Source organism: Mustelus asterias, chromosome 1, assembly GCF_964213995.1.
Source record: "Mustelus asterias chromosome 1, sMusAst1.hap1.1, whole genome shotgun sequence".
In the NCBI taxonomy this organism is placed as follows: Eukaryota; Metazoa; Chordata; class Chondrichthyes; order Carcharhiniformes; family Triakidae; genus Mustelus; species Mustelus asterias.
Window position 1 is genome coordinate 136,294,894 of NC_135801.1, and position 23,151 is coordinate 136,318,044.

The following is a 23,151-nucleotide window of genomic DNA, read 5'->3' on the forward strand; positions in this document are numbered from 1 at the left end:
AAGTGTGGTGCATTATCTGAGTCTCTAGACAGCCAGCAGTGGACTAGGTTAATCTAGATTCAGGCTACAAAGTGATGAGTGCCCTTTGATCCACAGATAAGTATAAAAATGCTCTTCCATTGCTTTTGTCCTTTCTGAGAATAAAAAAAGCAAAACTGGATCAGTTGCCCATTAGAGAGTAGCTCTCATTTGAGTGTTAATAAGGATAGCCATTAAGATTTAAAAGGAATTGTTGTCAGATTTTATAACCTTTTGAAATATATAAGGCAAGTTAATTACTTCCTCATGTTTTGTCTATGATTTGAAAAGTCACCTAACTATTAATGGAGGTCATCATACCTTCACATAAGGCTATACACTTCAGGTTACGACTCTGCAAAAACTGGGGCTGCTGTCCTTTTTTCTGCGACTAGAAAATAAAATTGATTAATTTAATTGACTGAATTTCAACTCTTCACCAAACATTGCTTTGAAATCTGAAATCTAAACTCTCCACATGTACGATAATTGGTGATAACAAACGTTGTAGGGAGAATCCAATATGCATATGTTGCTGCCTAATTGCCAACTTCACATTGTGAAGCAGGCTACATTCAAACTTAGAGCAGCAGGGAATGGATGCCCAGAACCATGCTGAGGAGACACAGAGAGAGAAAGCAAAGCTTAAGAGTGGTACTGATGGGGAAGGGGAAGAGAAAGAGGCCCAACAGTGGCACTGGCTGGTGATAAAGGCAATGTTGTGGGTGGCTGGGGAGGACAGAAAGCTTGACTGCAGTATACCAGGAGTGAGGGTAAATAGAAACTATGCTAGTATGCTGGCAGCGCAGTTATGCTGAGATTAGCAACATAATGTGTAGGGCCTTGGAATACAGGAAGAAAAAGATCTGTCAGCTGCTGAGTTCATTTTCTAATTTGTGGGAAGGCAACATGCAAAATCCAAATTACCTCCAGATGTAGGAATTAAAATGGAAGGATCAAGGAGGTAGATTTTAATTATGTGATAGTGTACAACAGCCACTTCTGTATCATTCTCAATTTGACTTACATTAATTCAAGAAAAGAAAATCAAGCAGGCTGTAGATTGGGCTGTCAATCCACTCCCCTCATTTTGCATTCTTGCCAGTTTGAATTTCCTCACTCCCTGGATGGAATTCTTCCATCTGGGATAAGTCCCATGGTGGGGATGGGGAGGTCAGGTGTTTCCCACTCTGGAGGCTGATGAGAAACCATGCAGTATCCTCCGGCCCCGACCTCATTAATGATGCAACTGGGTGTTTTGTGCCATATCCTGTGGTGGGGTGGGCATGATGGCCCAGGTCCTGCCATCATATCTGGGCACCCTGTTGAAATGGCAACCAACATCAATGATCCACCATTGAAGAAAGAAGGTGGATTTCCTGAAAAAGATGGATCTCCAAGATTACTCTGAGACTGGAAGATGGACCTCTTCAATGACACTGAATCAGGAAGGTCCATCTGTAAATGGTGAGGTACTGTTCTAGAGTCCAGGTTTGATGATGGCCTCCACCCTGAGCTCCAGAGACAATCCCACAGGCATTTCTGAGGTAAATCCTGACTTCCACATTCCATATTGTTCCTGATGTGTTCTGGATTGGTATGTTTTCCAGTTGGCATCATGGAGAATCAGGATTTGTGGAAAGATTCTGGTTGGGCCTTCATCTGCAATCCATCAGTGAGACACAATCAGTTTCACGCCAGCCACCAGCGAGATTCCTGATCTGCCGTGGAACCATCGGAAGATCCCGTGGTGAGAGATGAACAGCTGTTCCTTGGTCTGAGAAGGCACACATTAGGGTTCTACATGGATTAGTACTAGAACCACTGCTTTTCCAGATATAACGGCATGACCTAGACCTGGCTGTACAAGGAACAATTTTAAAATTTGCACATGACACAAAACTTGGAAGTATTGTGAATTATGAGGGGGATAGCGATGGACTTCATGATGGCCTGAAAAGGCTGGTGGAATAGGTGGACATGTGGCAGATGAAATTTATTGCAGCGGAATGTGAAGTGATACATTTTGTAGGAAGAATGAGGAAAAACAACATAAAATAAAGAGTACAAATCCAAAGAAGTGCAGGAACAGAGAGAGCTCAGGATATGTGTGTACAAATCACTGAAGATGGCAGGGTTAAGTTGAAAAATTTGTTAAAAAGGCAAGTGGGATCCTGGCCTAATGAACAGAGGTATATTAAAGCAAGCATGTTATAAAGCACAGGTTCAGCCTCAAAAGAAGTATTCTGTCCACTTTTGGGAAGCTCACGTGAAGATTCAGGCAGATTCAGAAGGGTTGGCAAGTATGGAATTTCAGTTACCTGGACAGATTAGAGAAATGGAGGTTATCCTATTCAGAGAAGAGAAAGTTGAAAGGAGATTCTGTAGAGGTGTTTGAAATAATGAGGGGTCTTTAGAGAGCAGAGAGAAACTTACCATTTCCATTGTCAGAAGGGTCAAGAACCAGAGAACCAGAGGTGAATGGAAAAAAACCGTGGTGACATGAGAAGAAATCATTTTATGCGGTGGGTATCAGGACCTGGAATGTACTACTGAAGAGTGTGGTGGAGGCACATGCAATTTTGGCTTTCAAAAAGGAATAGGATAAGCATTTCTTTTGCACATTGGGAAAGGAATGGGAGACTGGGACTAGCTGAGTTGCTCATTCAAAGTGTTGACACAGTACGTGTTAAATGGCCTCCTCTGTTCAAGACCCAGCTGACCAAATTAAGAAAGAGTGGATCGTTATGTATATCACTTAATGTATGGTGAACACATGGACCCGATTTTACCATTTTGATTCTAAGTGCTGAATCTGAACGCAATTCAGGTCCGACTTGGAAATCTGCTCTCAGGCGCCCTCATACGCACTTAGCCTGAAAAGAAATCGTGCGTCTGAATTGCGCTGTGGGCGGGGCTTGACACGCCTGAAACACTGCAGCTCTGATTGGAGCTTTCAACTGCGCATGAAAAACGCTCCCCTGTCACATCGCTCCCAGGCCGCGAAGCAGCTCAGGAGCAAAAGGCGGGAGCAATGGCCCCCACAGACATCGCCCCACCCCCACAACATAACTGTCCCCCTTATCTACCCACCCCCCCCCCACTACCCAGACCAATCACGACCCCCTGCCCCCTTTCCTCCCCCCACCGATCGCCCGCAGAGTGGAAGTGGACCCCCCTTCCCCTCCACCGATCGCCTGCAGAGTGGCGGTGGACCCCACCCTGCCCCTGCACCCCCCTCCCCCACCAGAGAACCACCTGGCCTCCTCCTCCCTCCCCCCACCAGAGAATGATCTGGCCTCCTCCTCCTCCCCACCCCACTCCCCCCCAGAGCGATCTGGCCCTCCCTCGTTCCCCCCCCACCCATCAGAGAATAATCCAGCTTCCCTCCCCCCCAACCAAAGAATGATCTGGCCCTCCTCCTCCCCTCCCCCCCAACCAGAGAATGATCGGGCCCTCTCTCCCCACCTCCCCCACCAGAGAATGATCTGGCCTCCCTCCCCCCTCCACCAGAGAGCAATCTGGCCCTCCTCCTCCCCTCCCCCCCACCAGAGAATGATCGGGCCTTCCTTCTCCCCCCCCCCCGCCCCACCAGAGAAACATCTGGCCTTCTTCCACCCTCTCCCCCACCAGTGATACATCTGACCCACCTCCTCCTCCCTCCCCCCCACCAAAGAATGATCTGGCCCGCTTCCCCACCCCCCCCCACTCCACCACTGATCTGAGTTAGAGAGCTGCGAGAAGCTCTGAACTTACCTCTTCAGAAGCTGGAGCGCCTGAAACAGACCTTTGCTAAGCGTGTCTGTTTTGCGCCAAATCTGGACGGGTGAACGCGATGGTAACGGGGGAAATGCAGGTAAGATTGGGCGTCCATTTCACTAAGTCAATTTAAATGTGCGGTTCGGATCGCAGCCATTTTCGGGCCTTGATAATGTGGGCATCTGCGCGGATGCGGGCTCATATCGCGCTAATCGTCTCATGCCCGATTTTACCAAGTTTTTGCACCCGGTAAAATCGTGCCCTATGTGTGAATAGTGCAACATATGAACCATCCCACCATCATCTCTTTACCTGTAAAGTGGCTGCTTTATTGTTTGAAGGCTGTTCATCCTTGGCTGCCACCTTCTGCTGCTTTTTATTCATCCCTAGAGGGTACACACAGCAAAATACTTTAAACATCATCAACAAGAAGATGGTTAACATCACAGTGTCTCTATGTTAAAAACAGCCTACAATCAATCTCTCTGTCACAGAAGACTGCAGCATATGATTCAAGTGCAAAACAGTTTTAATGACAAATTAATAAACCAAGTGGTACTTTCAGTATGAAATTATTTCAATGCTTTGGCCGTTTCCCTTTTTCGTTTGTACCTTTTGGTACTTTGTTCCTAATCAAAAAAGCCAATTAACTTCAAAGATGTGTGGATTAGGTTGATTGACCATCTAAATTGCCCCTTGGTGTCAGGGGGTTAGCAGGGTAAATAGGTGGAGTTATGGGGATAGAGCCTGGGTGGGATTGTGATCAGTGCAGACTCGAAGGGCCAAATGGCTTCTTTCTGCACTGTAGGGATTCTATGATTCTAAGTCCAATCAGAGTCCCCAGATGAGGGATAAACCAGATCCCAAACCGTCAAGATAAGGATATACATCCCATCTTGGGCTTGATCAAACATGATCCAAGCTGTTTGTCTTATTTGCACTATTGGGTGGATTTTGTAACAATGGAAAGATATTCCACATGAGCAATTGTTATGAAAAAGCAAACAAAATTGTGTCCATCTAACTATTCTCAACCAGCCTGCATTTGCAAAACCTCAGAATATAGTTCCAACATTAGATGTGATCCCGTGATTGGACAACACTCACTAAACAATCCTTTGGTGCTAAGAATTATACTAACAACCAGTTCATGGTTATCAGTCAGATCTGCAATGTGGTTCATTTACACATGCTGGAAACTACATACATTCATATACAGAGTCCTGTTCTTTGCAAACAGAATTGCACATTTTTTCATCTAAACAAAAGCTTGGGAGACAATTGCTCCCTGGTATATTGCCCATGGCAACGCTTTGACCAAACAGAGTCAAATTGCCTGGTTTGAGTTCAAACAAAAGTTTGGAGAAATAGCTGTTTCCTGGTGCATTGTCAATGGCCATGCCTCTATCAATTGCCAACCAATCAGCACCCTTTTCTCATGTAGCATGAACTGTTGTTCCCTTTTAAATTTGGTATTCTTGCAATTCTATCCTGATGAGTGCAAGACAAAAAGCTTTGACAGTATGTCTCTTTTTCAACAATACTCAAGCTCTGTATCACCAAGTAATTAATTATTTAATGACTAATTTATGCTTTTAATCCCAATCAATAGAAAATTGCTAAAAGTCTTTTGAGGATCAAGCTATTGGTTCAAACTCTACATACAATGCATTGTAAAACTGTTAAATTCTAAGAACCCACACAGTATATTTCATTGTAACTGGTGGAAGTCCATTGGAATGCCTCAAATCCAGATATGCAAACTCCTGGCCTTTCATTGAAATTTCCTGTCTGGTCTGTTAAGGTAGAACTTCCACCCACCTCAAAGATCGCTGTTAATGTGGGGTAGTTGGAAGGGGAATGGGGGGTTGGTGAGGGGGGGAATTAAGAGGAGATAAGGATGGCACCTGCGTTGAAAATCAGACTCCATGGTGCCCCAGGTTTCAGCACAATTGGTGCCATTTTGTGCTCCACCCGCACAGTTCTGGTATAGGCTATGCTGAATGTCATTTTGGTAAAGGCCAAACAAGAAGTATCCTAGACCCAGGTTAGAAGTTGTTATTAAGCAATTAACATATGCAAATAAGAAGCCTAATGGCTGCATCTGCTCCCTCTTGCATCTTTGGTTTATGTCTGAGCTGGCGAAGGGTCATATATAAAGAACAACACATCCTGTGTCTCAGGAGTCACGTATGGTACTGAACATTGTACAATCATCAGCAAATATCTCCACTTCTGATTTTATGACAGAAGGAAGGTCATTGATGAAGCAGCTGAAGATGGTTGGGTAAGACACCAGTTCAGATTTAAAACATCAAATTTGGTTAGAGATAAAATATACTTGCCTGAGTAACCAAAAGAAATACTTGACAATGGGCTAAGATAGATGCCATTCCCGTACACTGCACCATGAAGCTGTAGAAATTGGAGGGAAAAAATAAGCAAATGAACAATTACATGAGTATATAGTGACAGAGTCTACACCATTGAAACAGACCATTCAACCTTCTCCATATTGGATGTTTAACGTTACCATTAAGACATGACTATACTTAACAGATGCTCCAGTGTAGCCTGTATGAAAATGAGGAGAGCGTTCAGTTCAGGCAGAACTTTTTCTCTTAGTTCAGAAGGGTGAAAATTTCAATTGATTGTTATATGGCAACAACATGCAGAGAATCAGATTGGCCAGTAGCTCTCCAGTCATTCCAGGGACAGCACTGCAGTGGCTGGAAGATGGAACTAAGTGCTGGGAACCAGAGGAAAGTTAAGTGGCAGAGATCAAGGAGGTGGGAGATGTTAAGGAAAGCCTGGGGGTCGCAAGGTGGAAGATGGGCATGTTCTGTATTAGATTGGAGTGGGGGGAGGAAAGTCGCAGGTCTTTGGGTCCTAAGCAGAGCGCTCCTAGTCAGGGGGGAGCTTTAGATGGAGACACCACACCTCCTTCCCCCGCCTAAGATTGAAATTTGTTCAAGTTTGAGTTTCTACCCAGACCTATCATTCACCTGCAAGCCTAAAAATTGAGGCTGTGAGGGGAAGAGGCCCAGCACAAAATTGGTCAGGGCGGTCAAGATCTCAGAGGGAATCATGTCCAGACAACTTCATGCTTGGAAGTCAAGTCAAATACAGAAAGAAAGGAGTTTGATTAAGGGGGAGAGTGGAAAAGAGAGAAAAGCAAGAAAAAATATAAAAATGCCCGAGATATTTCAACGCTTAAAATTTCAGAGCTATATACTGCTGGAAGGAATTTTATTCCACAGCTTAAATTGTTCCTTTTCTGGGCCAAAGAGGTTAATTCGCATTGCAGGAACATAAATATTCTCATTTAAAAAGGTACTTACACTGTTAAGTAGAAACTCTAACATTTGCAGTGAGTTCAATTAGGAATTATTGAGGAAACACAGAAGCTTCTTGAAACTCACTTCTGTTTTCATGAGGCTATCAGTGGGGAGTGTCGCAAATCATCCTGCAACTTGTGGCAATTCACAAATCACCAGCTATCTCTTCCTCTCCATGAGTTGCAGGATGATTTACACATTAATAATGATGACAATTAACCAGGCTATTGTTTTGGCAGCAAAATCTGGGCCAATGATGCTCATGGTGCCAACACACTGATTGAGAATGTTACTTTTCATTGTATCGAAGCTTTGTAAAGAACCTCTGTAGCATTATATGATCTGGGACTCTTACTGGGGAGAAACACATAGGGCCCGATTCTCCCATCGTGATGTGCTAGTTTTTTGGCACGTCGGGTTGGGAGATGCACTTGTCGGCCATTTTGCGGGATTCCCACATGCGTTCCCGATGCGTGCGCGTCTCCCACTGCCAGAGAGCAGATGCAATCGAGACCACGCTGGAAACTGATGGGAAGACCAGATAAAGTGATTTTAATCTGTTTCTTAATGTAATTTAAATGTCATTATTGGGCCCGGGACTGAATTCTCCGACCCCGCCAGGAGTATTTCACTCCACCAGGGTTTAGAGTAACTCCCTACACCCGGGGAACTAGTGGGAGGCCCCACTGGAGTGAAGGGGGGGCAATCGGGGCCTCCAAAGGGGTCGGGCGGCAGGAGGTGGTGCTCCCTGGGCATGGGCATTCTGGCAGTGCCAGCCTGTGCCTCCTGGCACTGTCCAACGGGCAAAGTGCCCATGGCCGGGGGCATCTAGGCATTGCCTCCTGGCATGGGGTAGTGCCAAGGGGGCGGGGCTTATGAGCAGTGCTAAGGTGGTCCTATTGTGAGTGGGGCCAAGGAGTGACCAGTAGGAGTGGGGGTCCTGCTGCCACTCTGCATTGGGATTTGGTCAGGGCTGGAGGGAGGCCAGCGATCGAGACGGGCTGGGGGGTGGGGCTGGTAGTCTGCTGGGGGGGGGGGGGGGGGGCTGCCTCCTGATGGGATCTTCCTCCCATTGGTGGGGGGGGGGGGGGGGGGAGTCTGCCAGGTGAGGGTGAGGTCTGCTGGGGTGGGGGCGTGGGTTCTGCCTGGATGATGGGGTGTGGAGGGGCTGCAGATTGGGGCGCTCCGGGACGGAAGGAAGGTCAGGGTTGGCCCGGGAATGGTCATGGGGGTTGCCATCAGGCCGTGGGAGGGTTGGGGGAAGAGCATTGCGAGGGTCCTGGGCTGACCAGTGATTGAGCTGGCCAGCAAACGGGAGCCTGACAGATTGAGGCTACTGCGCATGCACAGAGCTCCGGACCTGTCAGACTCTGGTGTGAATAGGCCCCACCCCCCCCCCGGGTTTTTCATGAGATTCACGATTGTGACCTCTGCAGTGCACAGAGTGGGGAAATTCGAGTGTGAACTCGCGCTGAAAAAACAATCATGAATTACACCAGTTTTTCCACCAATTCAGCACTTAGAATTTGTTTGGGAGAATCGGGCCTGCAAGGTGAGCATATTTCAGGAAACCGCAGGTGCGGAGCCTGTGAAATTTCTAACAAATAACTCTAACAGATAGAAAATTATCTGCTGCATGGCTGTGGCTATCCACATTGAAGTAAACCGAGTTACAGAACCACCCTTAATAGGGACACTTTTCTGCTACACTCTTCCTTACCTGTAATCGTGTATTTGATGCGACAATTAAACCATTCCTTAATATGGAGTGCCAGTTCTCTATATGTGAGCCACTAGATATAAAATATAAGCAGTGTCAGTAGCTGAAAAATCATTGTGTAACATGATGCAAAATAAACAATTGCTGTCAGTTCTTCATTGCTTCCCTCCCTTCACCGCTGTAACCGTGGTGCAAATCTTACAGGTCAATTCAGTCTCTGCTGTTAACAGGATTTCTGCTGATTGCTGCTAACAATTTCCCCATCATTGGTGTTAAACCAACTGCCTGTAATTGTTTATCCTTCTCCCATGTTCGAAAGAAGGTGTATGTAACATTTACAAGCCAGCAATACTTTTGTCCCACCACGGTATCTAAGGAGGACTGGAAGATTGTGGCCAGCACTCCCACAGTTTCTACCCTGATTTCCCTCAGCAGGCTGGGATGCATCTGAACTGGGTGACATATCCACTTTAAGTACCACCAGTCTTTCTAGTACTTTCTTTTCTATTTCTATCTTGTCCAGTATCCCAACAACCTCATCATTCACCATAGCTTTGGTAAACACCAATGCAAAGTATTAATTTAGTACCTTAGACGCGTCCTCTGTCTCCACTAATAGATAATTGGCCCTTAATCAGCTTGAGAGATTCTCTGGCAACCCTTTTACTGTTAATATGTCTACATAGAAGACTTCTGGATTTTGTAGAATCATAGAAACCCCTAGGCCATATCCCGGTGACTCCACATATTTACCCTGCTAATCCCTCTAACCCGAGACACTAAGGGGCAATCTTGCACGGCCAATGCACCGAACCCACACATCTTTGGCCAGTGGGAGGAAACTGGAGCACCTGAAGGAAACCCACGCAGACACAGAGAGAACGTGCAGACTCGGCACAGACAGTGACCCAAGCCGGGAATCGAACTCAGGTCTCTGGAGCTGAGTGCTAACCACTGTGCCACCATGCCAGCCTTTCATATTAACCACCAATCTGTCTTCGGGCTGTCTCTTTGTTCCTCTTAGTTTGCCTAATACACTTCTCAGAATCACAGAATGGTTACAGCAAAGGAGGAGGCCATTTGGCGCATTGTGTCTGAACGTCTCCCCCATAGTATTTATATTTAGCTTGTTCTCCCTTATATTGTCAAGCAGACTTACATCAAATGCCATCCCACCCCCTTTCCTTTTGTGTCATCCTCTTGACTCCAACTCCTTTCTTGCCCTCCATTTTCCCCTGGCGGTAATGTACCCAAACTGAACCTGAATATTGCCCCATTATATTTATGCTTGCCAAACTCTGACTCCAATTTACCTGGGCCAGACCCCTTGTGAATTTGCTGAAATTAGCTGTCCTCCAGACAAATAGTGCTGTTCTAAATTGTTCCCTCACAATTAATGATCTAAATTCCATGATACTATGATCATTATTCCTGAAAATGCTCCCTAAATGTGATTTCCTCCACTTGACCCATTTCCTTCTGCAGGACTTGACCTGGCAAAGTCTCCATCCTTATTGGGCAAGGAAACCACCGATCAAGATAATTCTCCAGGACACATTTCATGAATTCCTTTCCTTCCCTGGCTTTCACATAATCACTGCCCATTCAACGTTGGGACAGTTAAATATTACTGTTCTTGCATCTCTTAGTAATTTATTTGCAAATCTGCTCCTTTATTGTCTTTCCACATTATTTGGTGGGTATAAAATACACCACAAAGAACAAAGAACAATACAGCACAGGAACAGGCCCCTTGGCCCTCCAAGCCCGCGCTGCTCCCCGGTCCAGGATTGAATCCTGAATCCAGGATCCCCGCCCAATTTTCCAGCCTATCTACATACCAATATCCTATCCACCGAGCTGTCCCTCACAGCTACGATGCTTTGTTCATTACAACCTATTAACTCACCCCCACCCCCCCATTCCAGACCATGTGATCTCCAGGGAGAGGCGAAAACCCAGAGTGAAAAACCCCAGGGCCAATATGGGGAAAAAAAAAAATCTGGGAAATTCCTCTCCGACCCCCTGAGGCGATCGAAACGAGTCCAGGAGATCACAATGGCCCTGATCGGAAAATGCTTCCCAACCCTAGTCATTTCCACTTCCACGAACACCATATGAATTCCCTGCCCCCGAGACAGGTTCCCAACTATCCGCAGTCTCGCTCTGTACTGGCACCAGCAAGATGATCATAGAATGAAGCCTTGAAACGAGAAACAAGGAACAATTAGCCCGCGCCGCTCCCTGGTCCAAACTAGACCACTCTTTTGTATCCCTCCATTCCCACTCCGTTCATATAGCTGTCTAGATAAGTCTTAAACGTTCCCAGTGTGTCCGCCTCCACCACCTTGCCCGGCAACACATTCCAGGCCCCCACGACCCTCTGTGTGAAATATGTCCTTCTGATATCTGTGTTAAACCTCCCCCCCTTCACCTTGAACCTATGACCCCTCGTGAACGTCACCACCGACCCGGGGAAAAGCTTCCCACCGTTCACCCTATCTATGCCTTTCATAATTTTATACACCTCTATTAAGTCTCCCCTCATCCTCCGTCTTTCCAAGGAGAACAACCCCAGTTTCCCCAATCTCTCCTCATAACCAAGCCCCTCCATACCAGGCAACATCCTGGTAAACCTCCTCTGTACTCTCTCCAAAGCCTCCACGTCCTTCTGGTAGTGTGGCGACCAGAACTGGACGCAGTATTCCAAATGCGGCCGAACCAACGTTCTATACATCTGCAACATCAGACCCCAACTTTTATACTCTATGCCCCGTCCTATAAAGGCAAGCATGCCATATGCCTTCTTCACCACCTTCTCCACCTGTGACGTCACCTTCAATGATCTGTGGACTTGCACACCCAGGTCCCTCTGCGTCTCTACACCCTTTATGGTTCTTCCATTTATCGTGTAGCTCCTCCCTACATTATTCCCACCAAAATGCATCACTTCGCATTTATCAGGATTGAACTCCATCTGCCATTTCCTTGCCCAAATTTCCAGCCTATCTATATCCTTCTGTAGCCTCTGACAATGTTCCTCACTATCTGCAAGTCCTGCCAGTTTTGTGTCGTCCGCAAACTTACTGATCACCCCAGTTACTCCTTCTTCCAGATCATTTATATAAATCACAAACAGCAGAGGTCCCAATACAGAGCCCTGTGGTACACCACTAGTCACAGGCCTCCAGCCGGAAAAAGACCCTTCCACTACCACCCTCTGTCTTCTATGACGAAGCCAGTTCTCCACCCATCTAGCCACCTCCCCCTTTATCCCATGGGATCCAACCTTTTTCACTAGCCTACCATGAGGGACTTTGTCAAACGCTTTACTAAAGTCCATATAGACAACATCCACGGCCCTTCCTTCGTCAACCATTTTGGTCACTTCTTCAAAAAACACCACCAGGTTAGTGAGGCATGACCTCCCTCTCACAAAACCATGTTGACTATCGTTAATGAGTTTATTCCTTTCTAAATGCGCATACATCCTATCTTTAAGAATCTTCTCCAACAACTTCCCCACCACGGACGTCAAGCTCACCGGCCTATAATTACCCGGGTTATCCTTCCTACCCTTCTTAAATAACGGGACCACATTGGCTATCCTCCAATCCTCTGGGACCTCACCTGTGTCCAGTGACGAGACAAAGATTTGCGTCAGAGGCCCAACGATTTCACCTCTCGTCTCCCTGAGCAGCCTTGGATAGATTCCATCAGGCCCCGGGGATTTGTCAGTCTTTATATTCTCTAACAATCCTAACACTTCCTCCTTTGTAATGGAGATTTTCTCCAACGGTTCAACACTCCCCTCCGAGACACTCCCAGTCAACACATCCCTCTCCTTTGTGAATACCGACGCAAAGTATTCATTTAGGATCTCCCCTACCTCTTTGGGCTCCAAGCATAAGTCCCCACTTTTGTCCCTGAGAGGTCCGATTTTTTCCCTAACAACCCTTTTGTTCCTAACGTATGAATAAAATGCCTTGGGATTCTCCTTAATCCTGTCTGCCAAGAATATTTCGTGACCCCTTTTTGCTCTTCTAATTCCCCGTTTGAGTATTTTCCTACTTTCATTGTACTCCTCCAGAGCTGATTGGACCTAACATACGCCTCTCTTTTCCTTTTGACCATTCCCTCAATTTCCCTGGTTATCCACGGTTCTCTAATCCTACCCTTCCTATCCTTCTTTTTTACAGGCACATGCTTGTCCTGTAGCCCTAACAACCGTTCCTTAAAAGACTGCCACATACCAGATGTGGATTTACCCTCAAACAGCCTCTCCCAATCAAGAGCTGCCAATTTCTGCCCGATCCCAATAAAGTTAGCCTTCCCCCAATCCAACACCTTACCCTTGGGACACCACTCATCCTTTTCCATCACTATCCTAAAGCTAACAGAATTGTGGTCACTATTTGCCACATGTTCCCCAACCAAAACTTTGAAGACCTGACCGGGCTCATTCCCCAGTACCAGGTCCAGTATAGCCCCCTCTCTAGTTGGGCTGTCCACATATTGTTCCAACGAACCCTCCTGTACACATTTTACAAATTCCTCCCCATCCAGAGTCCCTGCCCTCAGCGATTTCCAGTCTATACCAGGGAAATTGAAGTCTCCCACTACAACAACCCTATATTTCCTGCACCTATCCAGTATCTCCTGACATATCCATTCTTCCACTTCCCTTGGGCTGTTGGGGGGCCTGTAGTACACCCCCAACATAGTGACTGCGCCTTTCCTGTTTCTAAGCTCCACCCAGAGTGACTCGCTACACGACTCCTCCGAATTGTCCTCCCTCTGCACCGCTGTAATATGCTCTCCAACCAATACCGCTACTCCCCCACCTCTTTTGGCCCCTCCTCTGTCTCGCCTAAAACACTTGTACCCTGGAATATTCAGCTGCCATTCCTGTCCCTCTTTCAACCAAGTCTCTGTCACCGCAACCACATCCAAATTCCTCGTGCGCATTAAGGCCCCAAGTTCGTCTGTTTTACCTGCTACGCTCCTTGCATTGAAGTATAAGCACTCCAGACCCCCAGGCCCAGTGAGGTCGTCCTCCCCCAGAGTGCTCTTCTTCTTTGCCAGCCTTGTCCCAGCCACCACACTTATAGACCTAATAGTTTGATCCCCACCCCCCTGCCATACTAGTTTAAACCCCCCCGAACTGCATTAGCAAAGCTCCCAGCCAAGATATTTGTGCCCTTCCAACTTAGTTGTGACCCCTCCCTCTTGTACAGGTGCCATCGTCTCCTGAAAACCTCCCATTGGTCTATGAACATAAAGCCCTCCCTCCTGGACCAGTCCTTTAGCCAGGCATTCATTTGAACCAACTCCCTATTCTTAGCCTCACTGGCACGAGGCATTGGGAGCAGCAGGTAGTGTAATAACTCCTTTTGAGCTCAAAACAAATAGATCCTAGCTGGGATTTTCCAGCCGCGTTTGCCCCAAAGCTGGAAAATCCCGCCCAAAGTCAAAAGACCTTTGCATGCTCCGAGTCCCGCCCACTGCGATTCCCGTGGCAGGTGGGACGGGAAAATTCCAGCCCCTGTCTTTGATCCCTTATCTGTATTCTTTTATTCCAGCACTTATATGCAAAAAGTTGTGGTTAAAACGATTTACACATATTCAAGCAAACACAAAGAAAACATTTCTATAACATATTGTATAATTCTCTTTTTAACTATGACAGACATTATTCATATCTTTATAGAGATTTAGAGAAAGGAAACTCACTGAAATGCAAAAGTGCTCCCATAAAGTTTCTTTGCTGCCCTGAAATTGGATTCTTTGGCCGGTGGGCTGCTGAGGAGCAAAAACTGGTGTGGAGTGTGCATGAATTTTAGTTGCTACATGAAAGAGTAAGGTGACAAATGTTATTACAATCTTACTACAGTAAATACATCAGCTCTTTGCTGACACATTCTGACACTGTACAACTTCTGAAACCAACAGCTTGACAAGTTGGAGAGCTCGACCTTGTGAAAAATCAATTCGGGTTCATAGATTCGAAGAATGGGATTGATTCTGGGGGAGGTAGGTCCTGTGCCAGCTGGATGGGTTGCACCACAGCAGCACTGAGACCAATATCCTTGCAGGGGTATTTGTCATAACTGCGGGGGAGTGTTTAAACTTGGCAAAGGAGTGGGATCCTGAGTGGGGAGACACAAAAGAGGGAAACAACGATAGAAAAAAAATGTGTAAAAATGTTAAAAAGACAAGTCTAAAGGCACTATAGTTGAGTCAACAGAGCATTCATAATAAGGTCGATGAATTAACAGCACAAATAGATGTAAATAGGTACGATATGATCGCAATTACATGCCATAGCTGCAGGGTGACCAAGGCTAGGAAATGAATATCCAAAGGTCTTCAATATTTAGGAAAGGCAGGCAAAAAGGCAAAGGAAGTGGGGTGGTGTTAGTAAAGGATGAAATCAGTGCAATAGTGAGAGAGGATATTGGCTCAGAAAATCTAGATGTAGAATCCATCTGGGTGGAGTTAAGAAGGAACAAGGGTAGGGAAAAATTAGTGGGAGTTGTCTATGGGCCTCCAAACAGTAGTATGAGATGGCAATAAACAGGAAATTAGCAATGCATGCAGCAAAGGTGCTACAGTAATCATGGGTGAATTTAATCTACACACAGACTGGAAAAACTAAATTAGCAATAATAATCTGGTGGATGAATTCCTTTTTAAAAACCAGTACATCAAGGAACCAGCTAGGGAACAGGCTATCCTATATTTGGTATTGTGCTGTGAAAAGGAGTTCAGCAGTAATCTTGTTGTGGGGCGTCCTTTAGGGATGAGTGACCATAATGGGCCCGATTTTACCATTTTCATTCTAAGTGCTGAATCTGGGCGTCATGCAGATCCGACTTAGAAATCTGCTTTCAGGCGCACTCATACGCACTCAGCCATCTCCAGTCCCATTCGCGCTGTGGGTGGGGCTTAGCACGGCCGAAACGATCGGAGCTCTGAACTGCGCATGCGCAGTTGGAAAAAAATTTGAAAAAGCGTGCCCGTGTCAGATCGCTCCCCGACCGCAGAATACGGAGAAAGCGGCCCGGGAGCGAAAAGTGGGAGCGATGGTGCACACAGATGTCACTGTCCCCCTTATCCACCCCCCAACACTACCCACACACATCACTGTCCCCCTTATCCACCCCCCCACTACCCACTGACATCACTGTCCCCATTATCAACCCCCCCGCTACCCAGACCAATCCCCACCCCTGTCCCTCTCCCCCCCCCACCGATCGCCTGCAGACTGGCAGCGGATCCCCCTGCCCCCACCCCCCCCCACCAGAGATCCATCTGACCCCTCCCCCACCAGAGATCCATCTGCCCCCCCCACCAGTGAGCGAACGGGCCTCCCTCCTCCCCCCCCCCCCGACAACGATCTGGCCTCACTCCCCCCCCCTCCTCCGCCCCCCCCAGAGAATGGTCTGGCCTCAGTCACCCCCCCTCCCCCCAGACAACGATCGGGCCTCACTCATCCCCCACCCCCTCAGAGAATGATCTGGCCTCACTCAACCACCCCCCCCGACAACGATCTGGCCTCACTCCCCCCCCCTCCTCCGCCCCCCCCAGAGAATGGTCTGGCCTCAGTCACCCCCCCTCCCCCCAGACAACGATCGGGCCTCACTCATCCCCCACCCCCTCAGAGAATGATCTGGCCTCACTCAACCACCCCCCCAGACAACGATCTGGCCTCACTCCCCCCCCCCCCCCCCCCCCCCCGCCCCCCCAGAGAATGGTCTGGCCTCAGTCACCCCCCTCCCCCCAGACAACGATCTGGCCTCACTCATCCCCCCACACCCCCAGAGAATGATCTGACCTCACTCAACCCCCCCCCAGACAACGATCTGGCCTCACTCATCCCCCACCCCCTCAGAGAATGATCTGGCCTCACTCATCTCCCCCTCCCCAGAGGAACATCTGACCCGCCTCCTCCTCCCACACCACCAGACAACGATCGGCCCTCTTCCCCCCCCCCCCCCACCCGCCAGAGATACATCTGACCCGCCTCCCCCTCCTCCCCCCCCAACCAGAGAATGATCTGACCCGCCTCCCTCCCCCCCCCGACTCCTGATCTGAGTCAGAGAGCCGTTGGAAGCACTGAATGCGCTCTTCAGCAGCTGGAGCGCCCGATTCAGACTTTTATTCAGCAGGTCCATCACAGCGCGGTTCCGGATTGGCAAACGCAGTGGTAAAGGGGGAAATGCTGATAAAGTTGGGCGGGCAGTTCATTAATTCAATTTAAATGCATGCAAATGCATTTAAATCGCCATTGCGCCTGTTTTGGGCACGAATCGAATCGCCGCTATTCCTGGGTTTCGGTAAAGTGGCAATCTGCGCGGACGCGGATCGCATTAGTGGCCTCACACCCGACTTTACCACGTTTTCGCGCCTGAAAATGGGCGCGACGCAATGGTAAAATCGGGCCCAATATGTTAGAATTCTTCATTAGGATGGAAAGTGAAGACGTCCAATCCAAAATAAGAGTCCTAACTCTAAACAAAGGAAACCATGAAGGTATGAGGGGTGAATTGGCTATGATAGAATGGGAAATTTCATTAAAATACATGATGGTGGATAGGCAAAGCTAATATTTAAGGAATTAATGCATACATTGCAACAGTTATACATTCCTTTTTTGTGCAAAACATCGGGAAAATCAGTCCAACCATGGCTAACAAAAATAAACTAAGGATGATATGAGATCCAAAGAAGTGTCATATAAAGTTGCGAGAAACTGTAGATCCTTACAGTCTGAAAAGGGAGAATCTATAATCGTGAACAAGGAAATGGCAGAGCTATTAAACAATTACTTTAGTTCTGCCTTCATGGAAGAAAACACAAAAAACTTTCCAAAAATGCGAGGGAACCAAGGGTCTAGTGAGAATGAGGAAATGAAGGAAAGTAGTATTACCAAAAAAAAAGTGCTGGAGAAATTAATGGACCTGAAAGCCAATAAATCTTCAGGGTCTGATAATCTACATCCCAGTTACTAAAGGAGGCGGCCATAGAAGTAAAGGATGCGTTCATCGTCACCTTACAAAATTCTGTAGATTTCATAACAATCCTGGCAGATTGGAGGGTGGAAAATATAACCCCACTGTTTAAAAAATGAGGGAGAAAACAGGGAATTAGAGACTGGTTAGCCTCACATCGGTAGCAGGAAAAATGCTGGAGGCTATTACAAAGGATGTGACAACAGGACATTTAGAAAATATCAACAGGATTAGACAAAGTCAACATAAATTTATGAAAGGGTAATCATGTTTGACAAACCTACTGGAGTTTTTTTGAGTATGTAACTAGTAGAATAGATAAGGGAGAACTGTCAGATGTGGTGGATTTTGATTTTCAGAAAGCTTTTGATAAAGTCCCACATAAGAGATTGTTAGTGTCCAAAATTAAAGCACATAGGTTTGGGGGTAACACATTGACATGAATTGAGAATTGATTAGCAGACAGGAAAAGGAGAGTTGGAATAAATGGATTTATTTAGAATGGCAGGCTTTGACGAGTGGGATATCACAGAGATCAGTGCTTGGCCTCCCGCTATTCACAACATATATCAATGATTTGGAATGAGGGAACCAAATGTAATATTCCCAAGTTTGCTGCTGACACAAAGTTAGGTGGGAAGGTGAGTCATGAGGAGGGTGTTAAGAGGCTCCAAAGTGTTTTAGACAATTGCGTGAGTAGGCAAATACATGGCAGATGCATTATAATGTTTATAAATGTGAAGTTATCCATTTTGGATGGAAAAACAGAATGGCAGAGTGTTATTTATATAGTGATAGTTTGGAAAATGTTGATGTACAAAGGGTGTCCTTGTACACCAGTCACTGAAACCAAGCATGAAGCAAGCCATTTGGAAAGCAAATAGTACGTTGGCCTTCTTTGCTTCTCATGTGCCTTATCAAACTGATACCTGTCATACACATCCTATATCAGCTTCATCTTACTATCTGTCTCTTTCATTATCCAGGGATCTCTCTCTGACTTTGTTTGTTCCATCTGTCCCTCCTCAGGGGAATTTACCTCGATTGAACCAAACTATCCCTGCTTTAATTGCTGACATGTGGATAGTGGAGGTAATAACCGGTCTTCTCCTATTAAAAATGCCATCGCCATGCTCCAGCGCAGATTTTTGTTGCTGCTTTCATCCCATTCTTCAACACCAATTGCACATTATACGGCATAATTGTCTGACATTTATAAGTTTGTAAATGATGTTCTGACATTTATAAATTATCTGACAGTTAAAAACCTCACTGTAGCTGCTTGATCGCATTGAAGGATCATTTCTGCAGATGATTTGTGTTTTAATTGCTGTTAATGGAATCACATTCTAAGATAAAGTACATTTCAGAACCATAATGTCCAGCAATTTGGTTTGTCATTCATTCCTTTCAACATGAAAGACATTTCTTCCAGTTTTTGTGGGAAGAATACAAATTTCAGCTTTGTGGTGCCATAGAAATATTGTGATGACCAAAAACTGAACTGCAGTAGCCCTATAAATACTTTAGCTACAAGAGCAGGTCAGAGGCTCAAAATTCTGTGGGGATTAACTCCCTTCTGACTCCCCAATGCTGGTCCACCATCTGCAAGTCAGGAGTGTGTTGGAATACTCTCCACTTTCCTGGATGAATGCAACTAGCACCAACATTACCCCAGAAGCTCAACACTATCAAGGACAAAGCAGCTTGCTTGACTGGCACCCCATCCATCACCTTAAACATTAACTCCCTCCAGCACCGGCACACCGGGCTGTAATTTGTAGGGCACCACAATCCCCCTTCCCTACCCTCCTGCGACTAAAAACTCAGGGGGGGAGCCTGCCCATGATCTGGGAGCAGCGTTAGTTGCTTTAAGGCTAGACTTCTGCCCCTTTCTCGGGAGAAAGCCTCGCATTAAAAAGCTGTTAACCTTTCAGATGGCCAGCAGCTCTGTAGTCTCAGCAGTACCAACTTGGAGCAGTGGCTACTCTTGGAACTCAGGCCGTCCCACCACATCGAGGAGCCCAGTTAAGTCCAGAGTCTGGGATCTCGGTGAGGAGTGGAGAGCTGGGTTCAAAAGGCAAGTGGCAATGGGTAAAGTGGGGGAGGGGGAGAGAAAGACTCTCCTTGCCTACTACCAGCATGTACAGCTAATGCTGCTGGGCTTTCTGCATGGTGTGTGTCTCCCCCATCATAGGCCAAATACCAGCAGTGATTAATTGGTCACATACGGGCCTCAATAAGCCCAAGATGCCTCCCCGTCCCCTCAATAAAGTTTCAGACAGGCCAAGGCAGCAGGTAGGTGGAGGAAGGTCACCTGTTGGATTTTATTTTCCAAATTCATGAGCAGAGGAGCATAAATTCCAATCCATCATGTTCACAGTGTGTAGAACATTGAATACAGGAGCAGGGATGTCTTGTTCATAGAATCATAGAAACCCTACAGTACAGAAAGAGGCCATTCGGCCCATCGAGTCTGCACCGACCACAATCCCACCCAGGCCCTACCCCGATATCCCTACATATTTACCCACTAATCCCTCTAAATTACACATCTCTGGACTCTAAGGGGCAATTTAGCTTGGCCAATCAACCTAACCCGCACATCTTTGGACTGTGGGAGGAAACCGGAGCACCCGGAGAAAACCCACGCAGACACGAGGAGAAGGTGCAAACTCCACACAGACAGCGACCCAAGGCGGGAATCGAACCCAGGTCCCTGGAGCTGTGAAGCAGCAGTGCTAACCACTGTGCTACCATGCCGCCCAAACTTGTTGAAGTTGTGAGGCCACATTTGGAATACTGTGTACAGTTCTGGTCACCCTATTATAGAAAGGATATTATTAAACTAGAAAGACTGCAGAAAAGATTTACTTAGGATGCTACCGGGACTTGATGGTTTGAGTTACGAGGGGAGGCTGGATCAACTGGGACTTTTTTCTCTGGGGCGTAGGAGACTTAGGGGTGATCTTATAGAGGTCTATAAAATAATGAGGAGCATAGTTCAGCTAGATAGTCAATATCTTTTCCCAAAGATAGGGGTGTCTAAAACTAGAGGGCATAGGTTTAAGTTGAGACGATAGACATACAAAAGTGTCAGAGGGCAATTTTTTCAAAGAGGGTGGTGAGTGTCTGGAACGAGCTGCCAGAGGTAGTTGTAAAGGCGGGTAAAATGTTGTCTTTTAAAAAGCATTTAGACAGTTACATGGGTAAGATGGGTAAAGAGGGATATGGGCCAAATGTGGGCAATTGGGACTCGCTTAATGGTAAAAGCTGCACGACATGGACAAGTTGGGCCGAAGGGCCTGTTTCCATGCTGTGAACCTCTATGATTCTATGTACCATGAACATGATGCACTGAGCAACTAGTCAAGTCTTTTTTAATAATGCCTCTCAAATCCTTGAACCCTGTGCCTACAAGGGCAAGAATGGCAAGTGAATGGCAACACCAATGCTTGCAGTTCCCATCCAAACCAGATATCATCCCGATTTGGAAATATATCACAATTTCTTCACTATCACTGGGCCTAAAACCTGGAGATGTCTTCTATACAGCACTTTGGGATCACATTTGGCATACAGACCACAATGGTTCAGGAAAGCCACTCATCACCACCTTCTCAAGGGCAGTTAAAGATGGGCAATAAATGCTGGCCTTGTCAGGGACACCCACAAGCAGGAATGACTTGTACAACTAAATGGGCGTCATGCTGCTATTGATACAGTATTGTGGAAATCCATCACTGCATCCTACAGTGGTCCACACATTATAGTTCATTTCATCGAGTTAAAAAGTGAACAGAGGATGGGATGAGGGCTGACATCTTTATTTCACAGGGTTGCAGGAAAGAAATTCAAACCAGTTTGCTTGCAAAAATATACATCTCATCTTGGGTATTATCATCAAGTCACTTACCCTGTTTGCAGGTAATTTTACAATGTGGGATCTGTTACTGGAAATAATCCTGGTTTAAAAAGAAACAAGGTGTCATTTTGCTTTCTTGATTTAAAATAAAACAGAAGTTACAACAAAATAAATTTTAAAAATGGGTCGATAATTCAGTGACATAAAAACAGCTTGTGGCATGATCTAAGCCATGTAGCCGTGTGGCTATAAATTCAGATCTTGCTGCTCATAAAGGAAAATACCCCACTGCATAAACAGTAAAATGCTCTCTGGAGGTAAGTCAACGTGTCTGTGAGCAAGGGGGGAATAAATGACCTTGCATTGAGGTTAATACATTAAAACTTGAATTACTTGTAAGTAACAAAGAGCTGCACATGCTTAACATTGAACAGATGGCACCACTGAATAATTGTAAGAAAAATACATTGGCCGGAATTCTCTGGCCATTCACGCCGGTGGGATTCTCCAGTCATGCCAGCAGCGGACTCCTGCCCGCAGGTTTCCCGCCGGCGTGAGGTGACGTCAATGGGAGTTCTCATTGACAGCAGCAGGACCAGAGAATCCCACCGCTAGCAAACAATGTGTCACCTCCTGCCACCGGGAAACACATGGCCGGGAGGCCGGAGAATCCCGGAGAGTTCAACTCCCCAGGTTTGAGCAGATTGAACTGAAGGAATTACAGGAACCTTTCTTGTTCTTTCCCTGAGATTGTTCAATATTTAAGTTAAAAGTACCACTGTAACAGAGGATGTGCCAGAGGATCCTGCTTGTCCATTTGTTTCTTGATTTCCAAGTATGGTGCCTATTGAGATAAACAAAATAAGGTTATTTTTTCCCAGTGCAGGTCATGTGCTCCAGTTGTGAGCATATATCATAGTATATTGAAAGAAAAATAGGAAACACTAAATATATACAGCAAGTTCAAATGAGTGATGAATTACATTAATATTTCTAAATTCCAATTAAGGTTCTCTTTCTCAAACATCTATCTCTTTCGAGATGTCAGCAGACTTATTGTGAGAATGTCTGGTGTTTTCTGTTTAATTTCAAGGCTTTTTTCTTTTTGTTTTCATTAAAACAGTCTTCAATCTTGTTGGTACCACAGTGTCATATTATACCAAGGACATGCCCAAAACAGCTACAGAGCATAAAATTATTGAGTCCTTGATTTGATTTCATTTATTATTGTCACATGTATTAACATACAGTGATAAGTATTGTTTCTTACACGCTATACAGACAAAACATACGGTTGATAGAGAAGGAAACGAGGGAGTGCAGAAAGTAGTGTTACAGTCATAGCTAGGGTGTAGAGAAAGATCAACTTAATACAAGGTAAGTCCATTCAAAAGTCTGACAGCAGCAGGGAAGAAGCTGTACTTGAGTCGGTTAGTA

The 23,151-nt window shown here is 46.1% G+C and overlaps 1 protein-coding gene across 2 annotated transcripts in view; it reads right to left on the reverse strand.

Annotated features, from left to right (window-relative positions):
• The window catches only part of parp8 (poly (ADP-ribose) polymerase family, member 8), a 427,354-nt gene that overhangs the window by 16,961 nt on the left and 387,242 nt on the right, over positions 1 to 23,151 (reverse strand). For both annotated transcript variants that reach the window (XM_078219454.1, XM_078219455.1), the window contains exons 18-24: positions 22,491 to 22,558; positions 21,766 to 21,814; positions 14,569 to 14,681; positions 8,836 to 8,908; positions 6,123 to 6,192; positions 4,090 to 4,163; positions 340 to 409 (exon numbers count right to left, since the gene is read on the reverse strand). In XM_078219454.1, the coding sequence (XP_078075580.1) occupies positions 340 to 409; positions 4,090 to 4,163; positions 6,123 to 6,192; positions 8,836 to 8,908; positions 14,569 to 14,681; positions 21,766 to 21,814; positions 22,491 to 22,558 (517 nt within the window). The remainder of the gene's footprint in view (positions 1 to 339; positions 410 to 4,089; positions 4,164 to 6,122; positions 6,193 to 8,835; positions 8,909 to 14,568; positions 14,682 to 21,765; positions 21,815 to 22,490; positions 22,559 to 23,151) is intronic.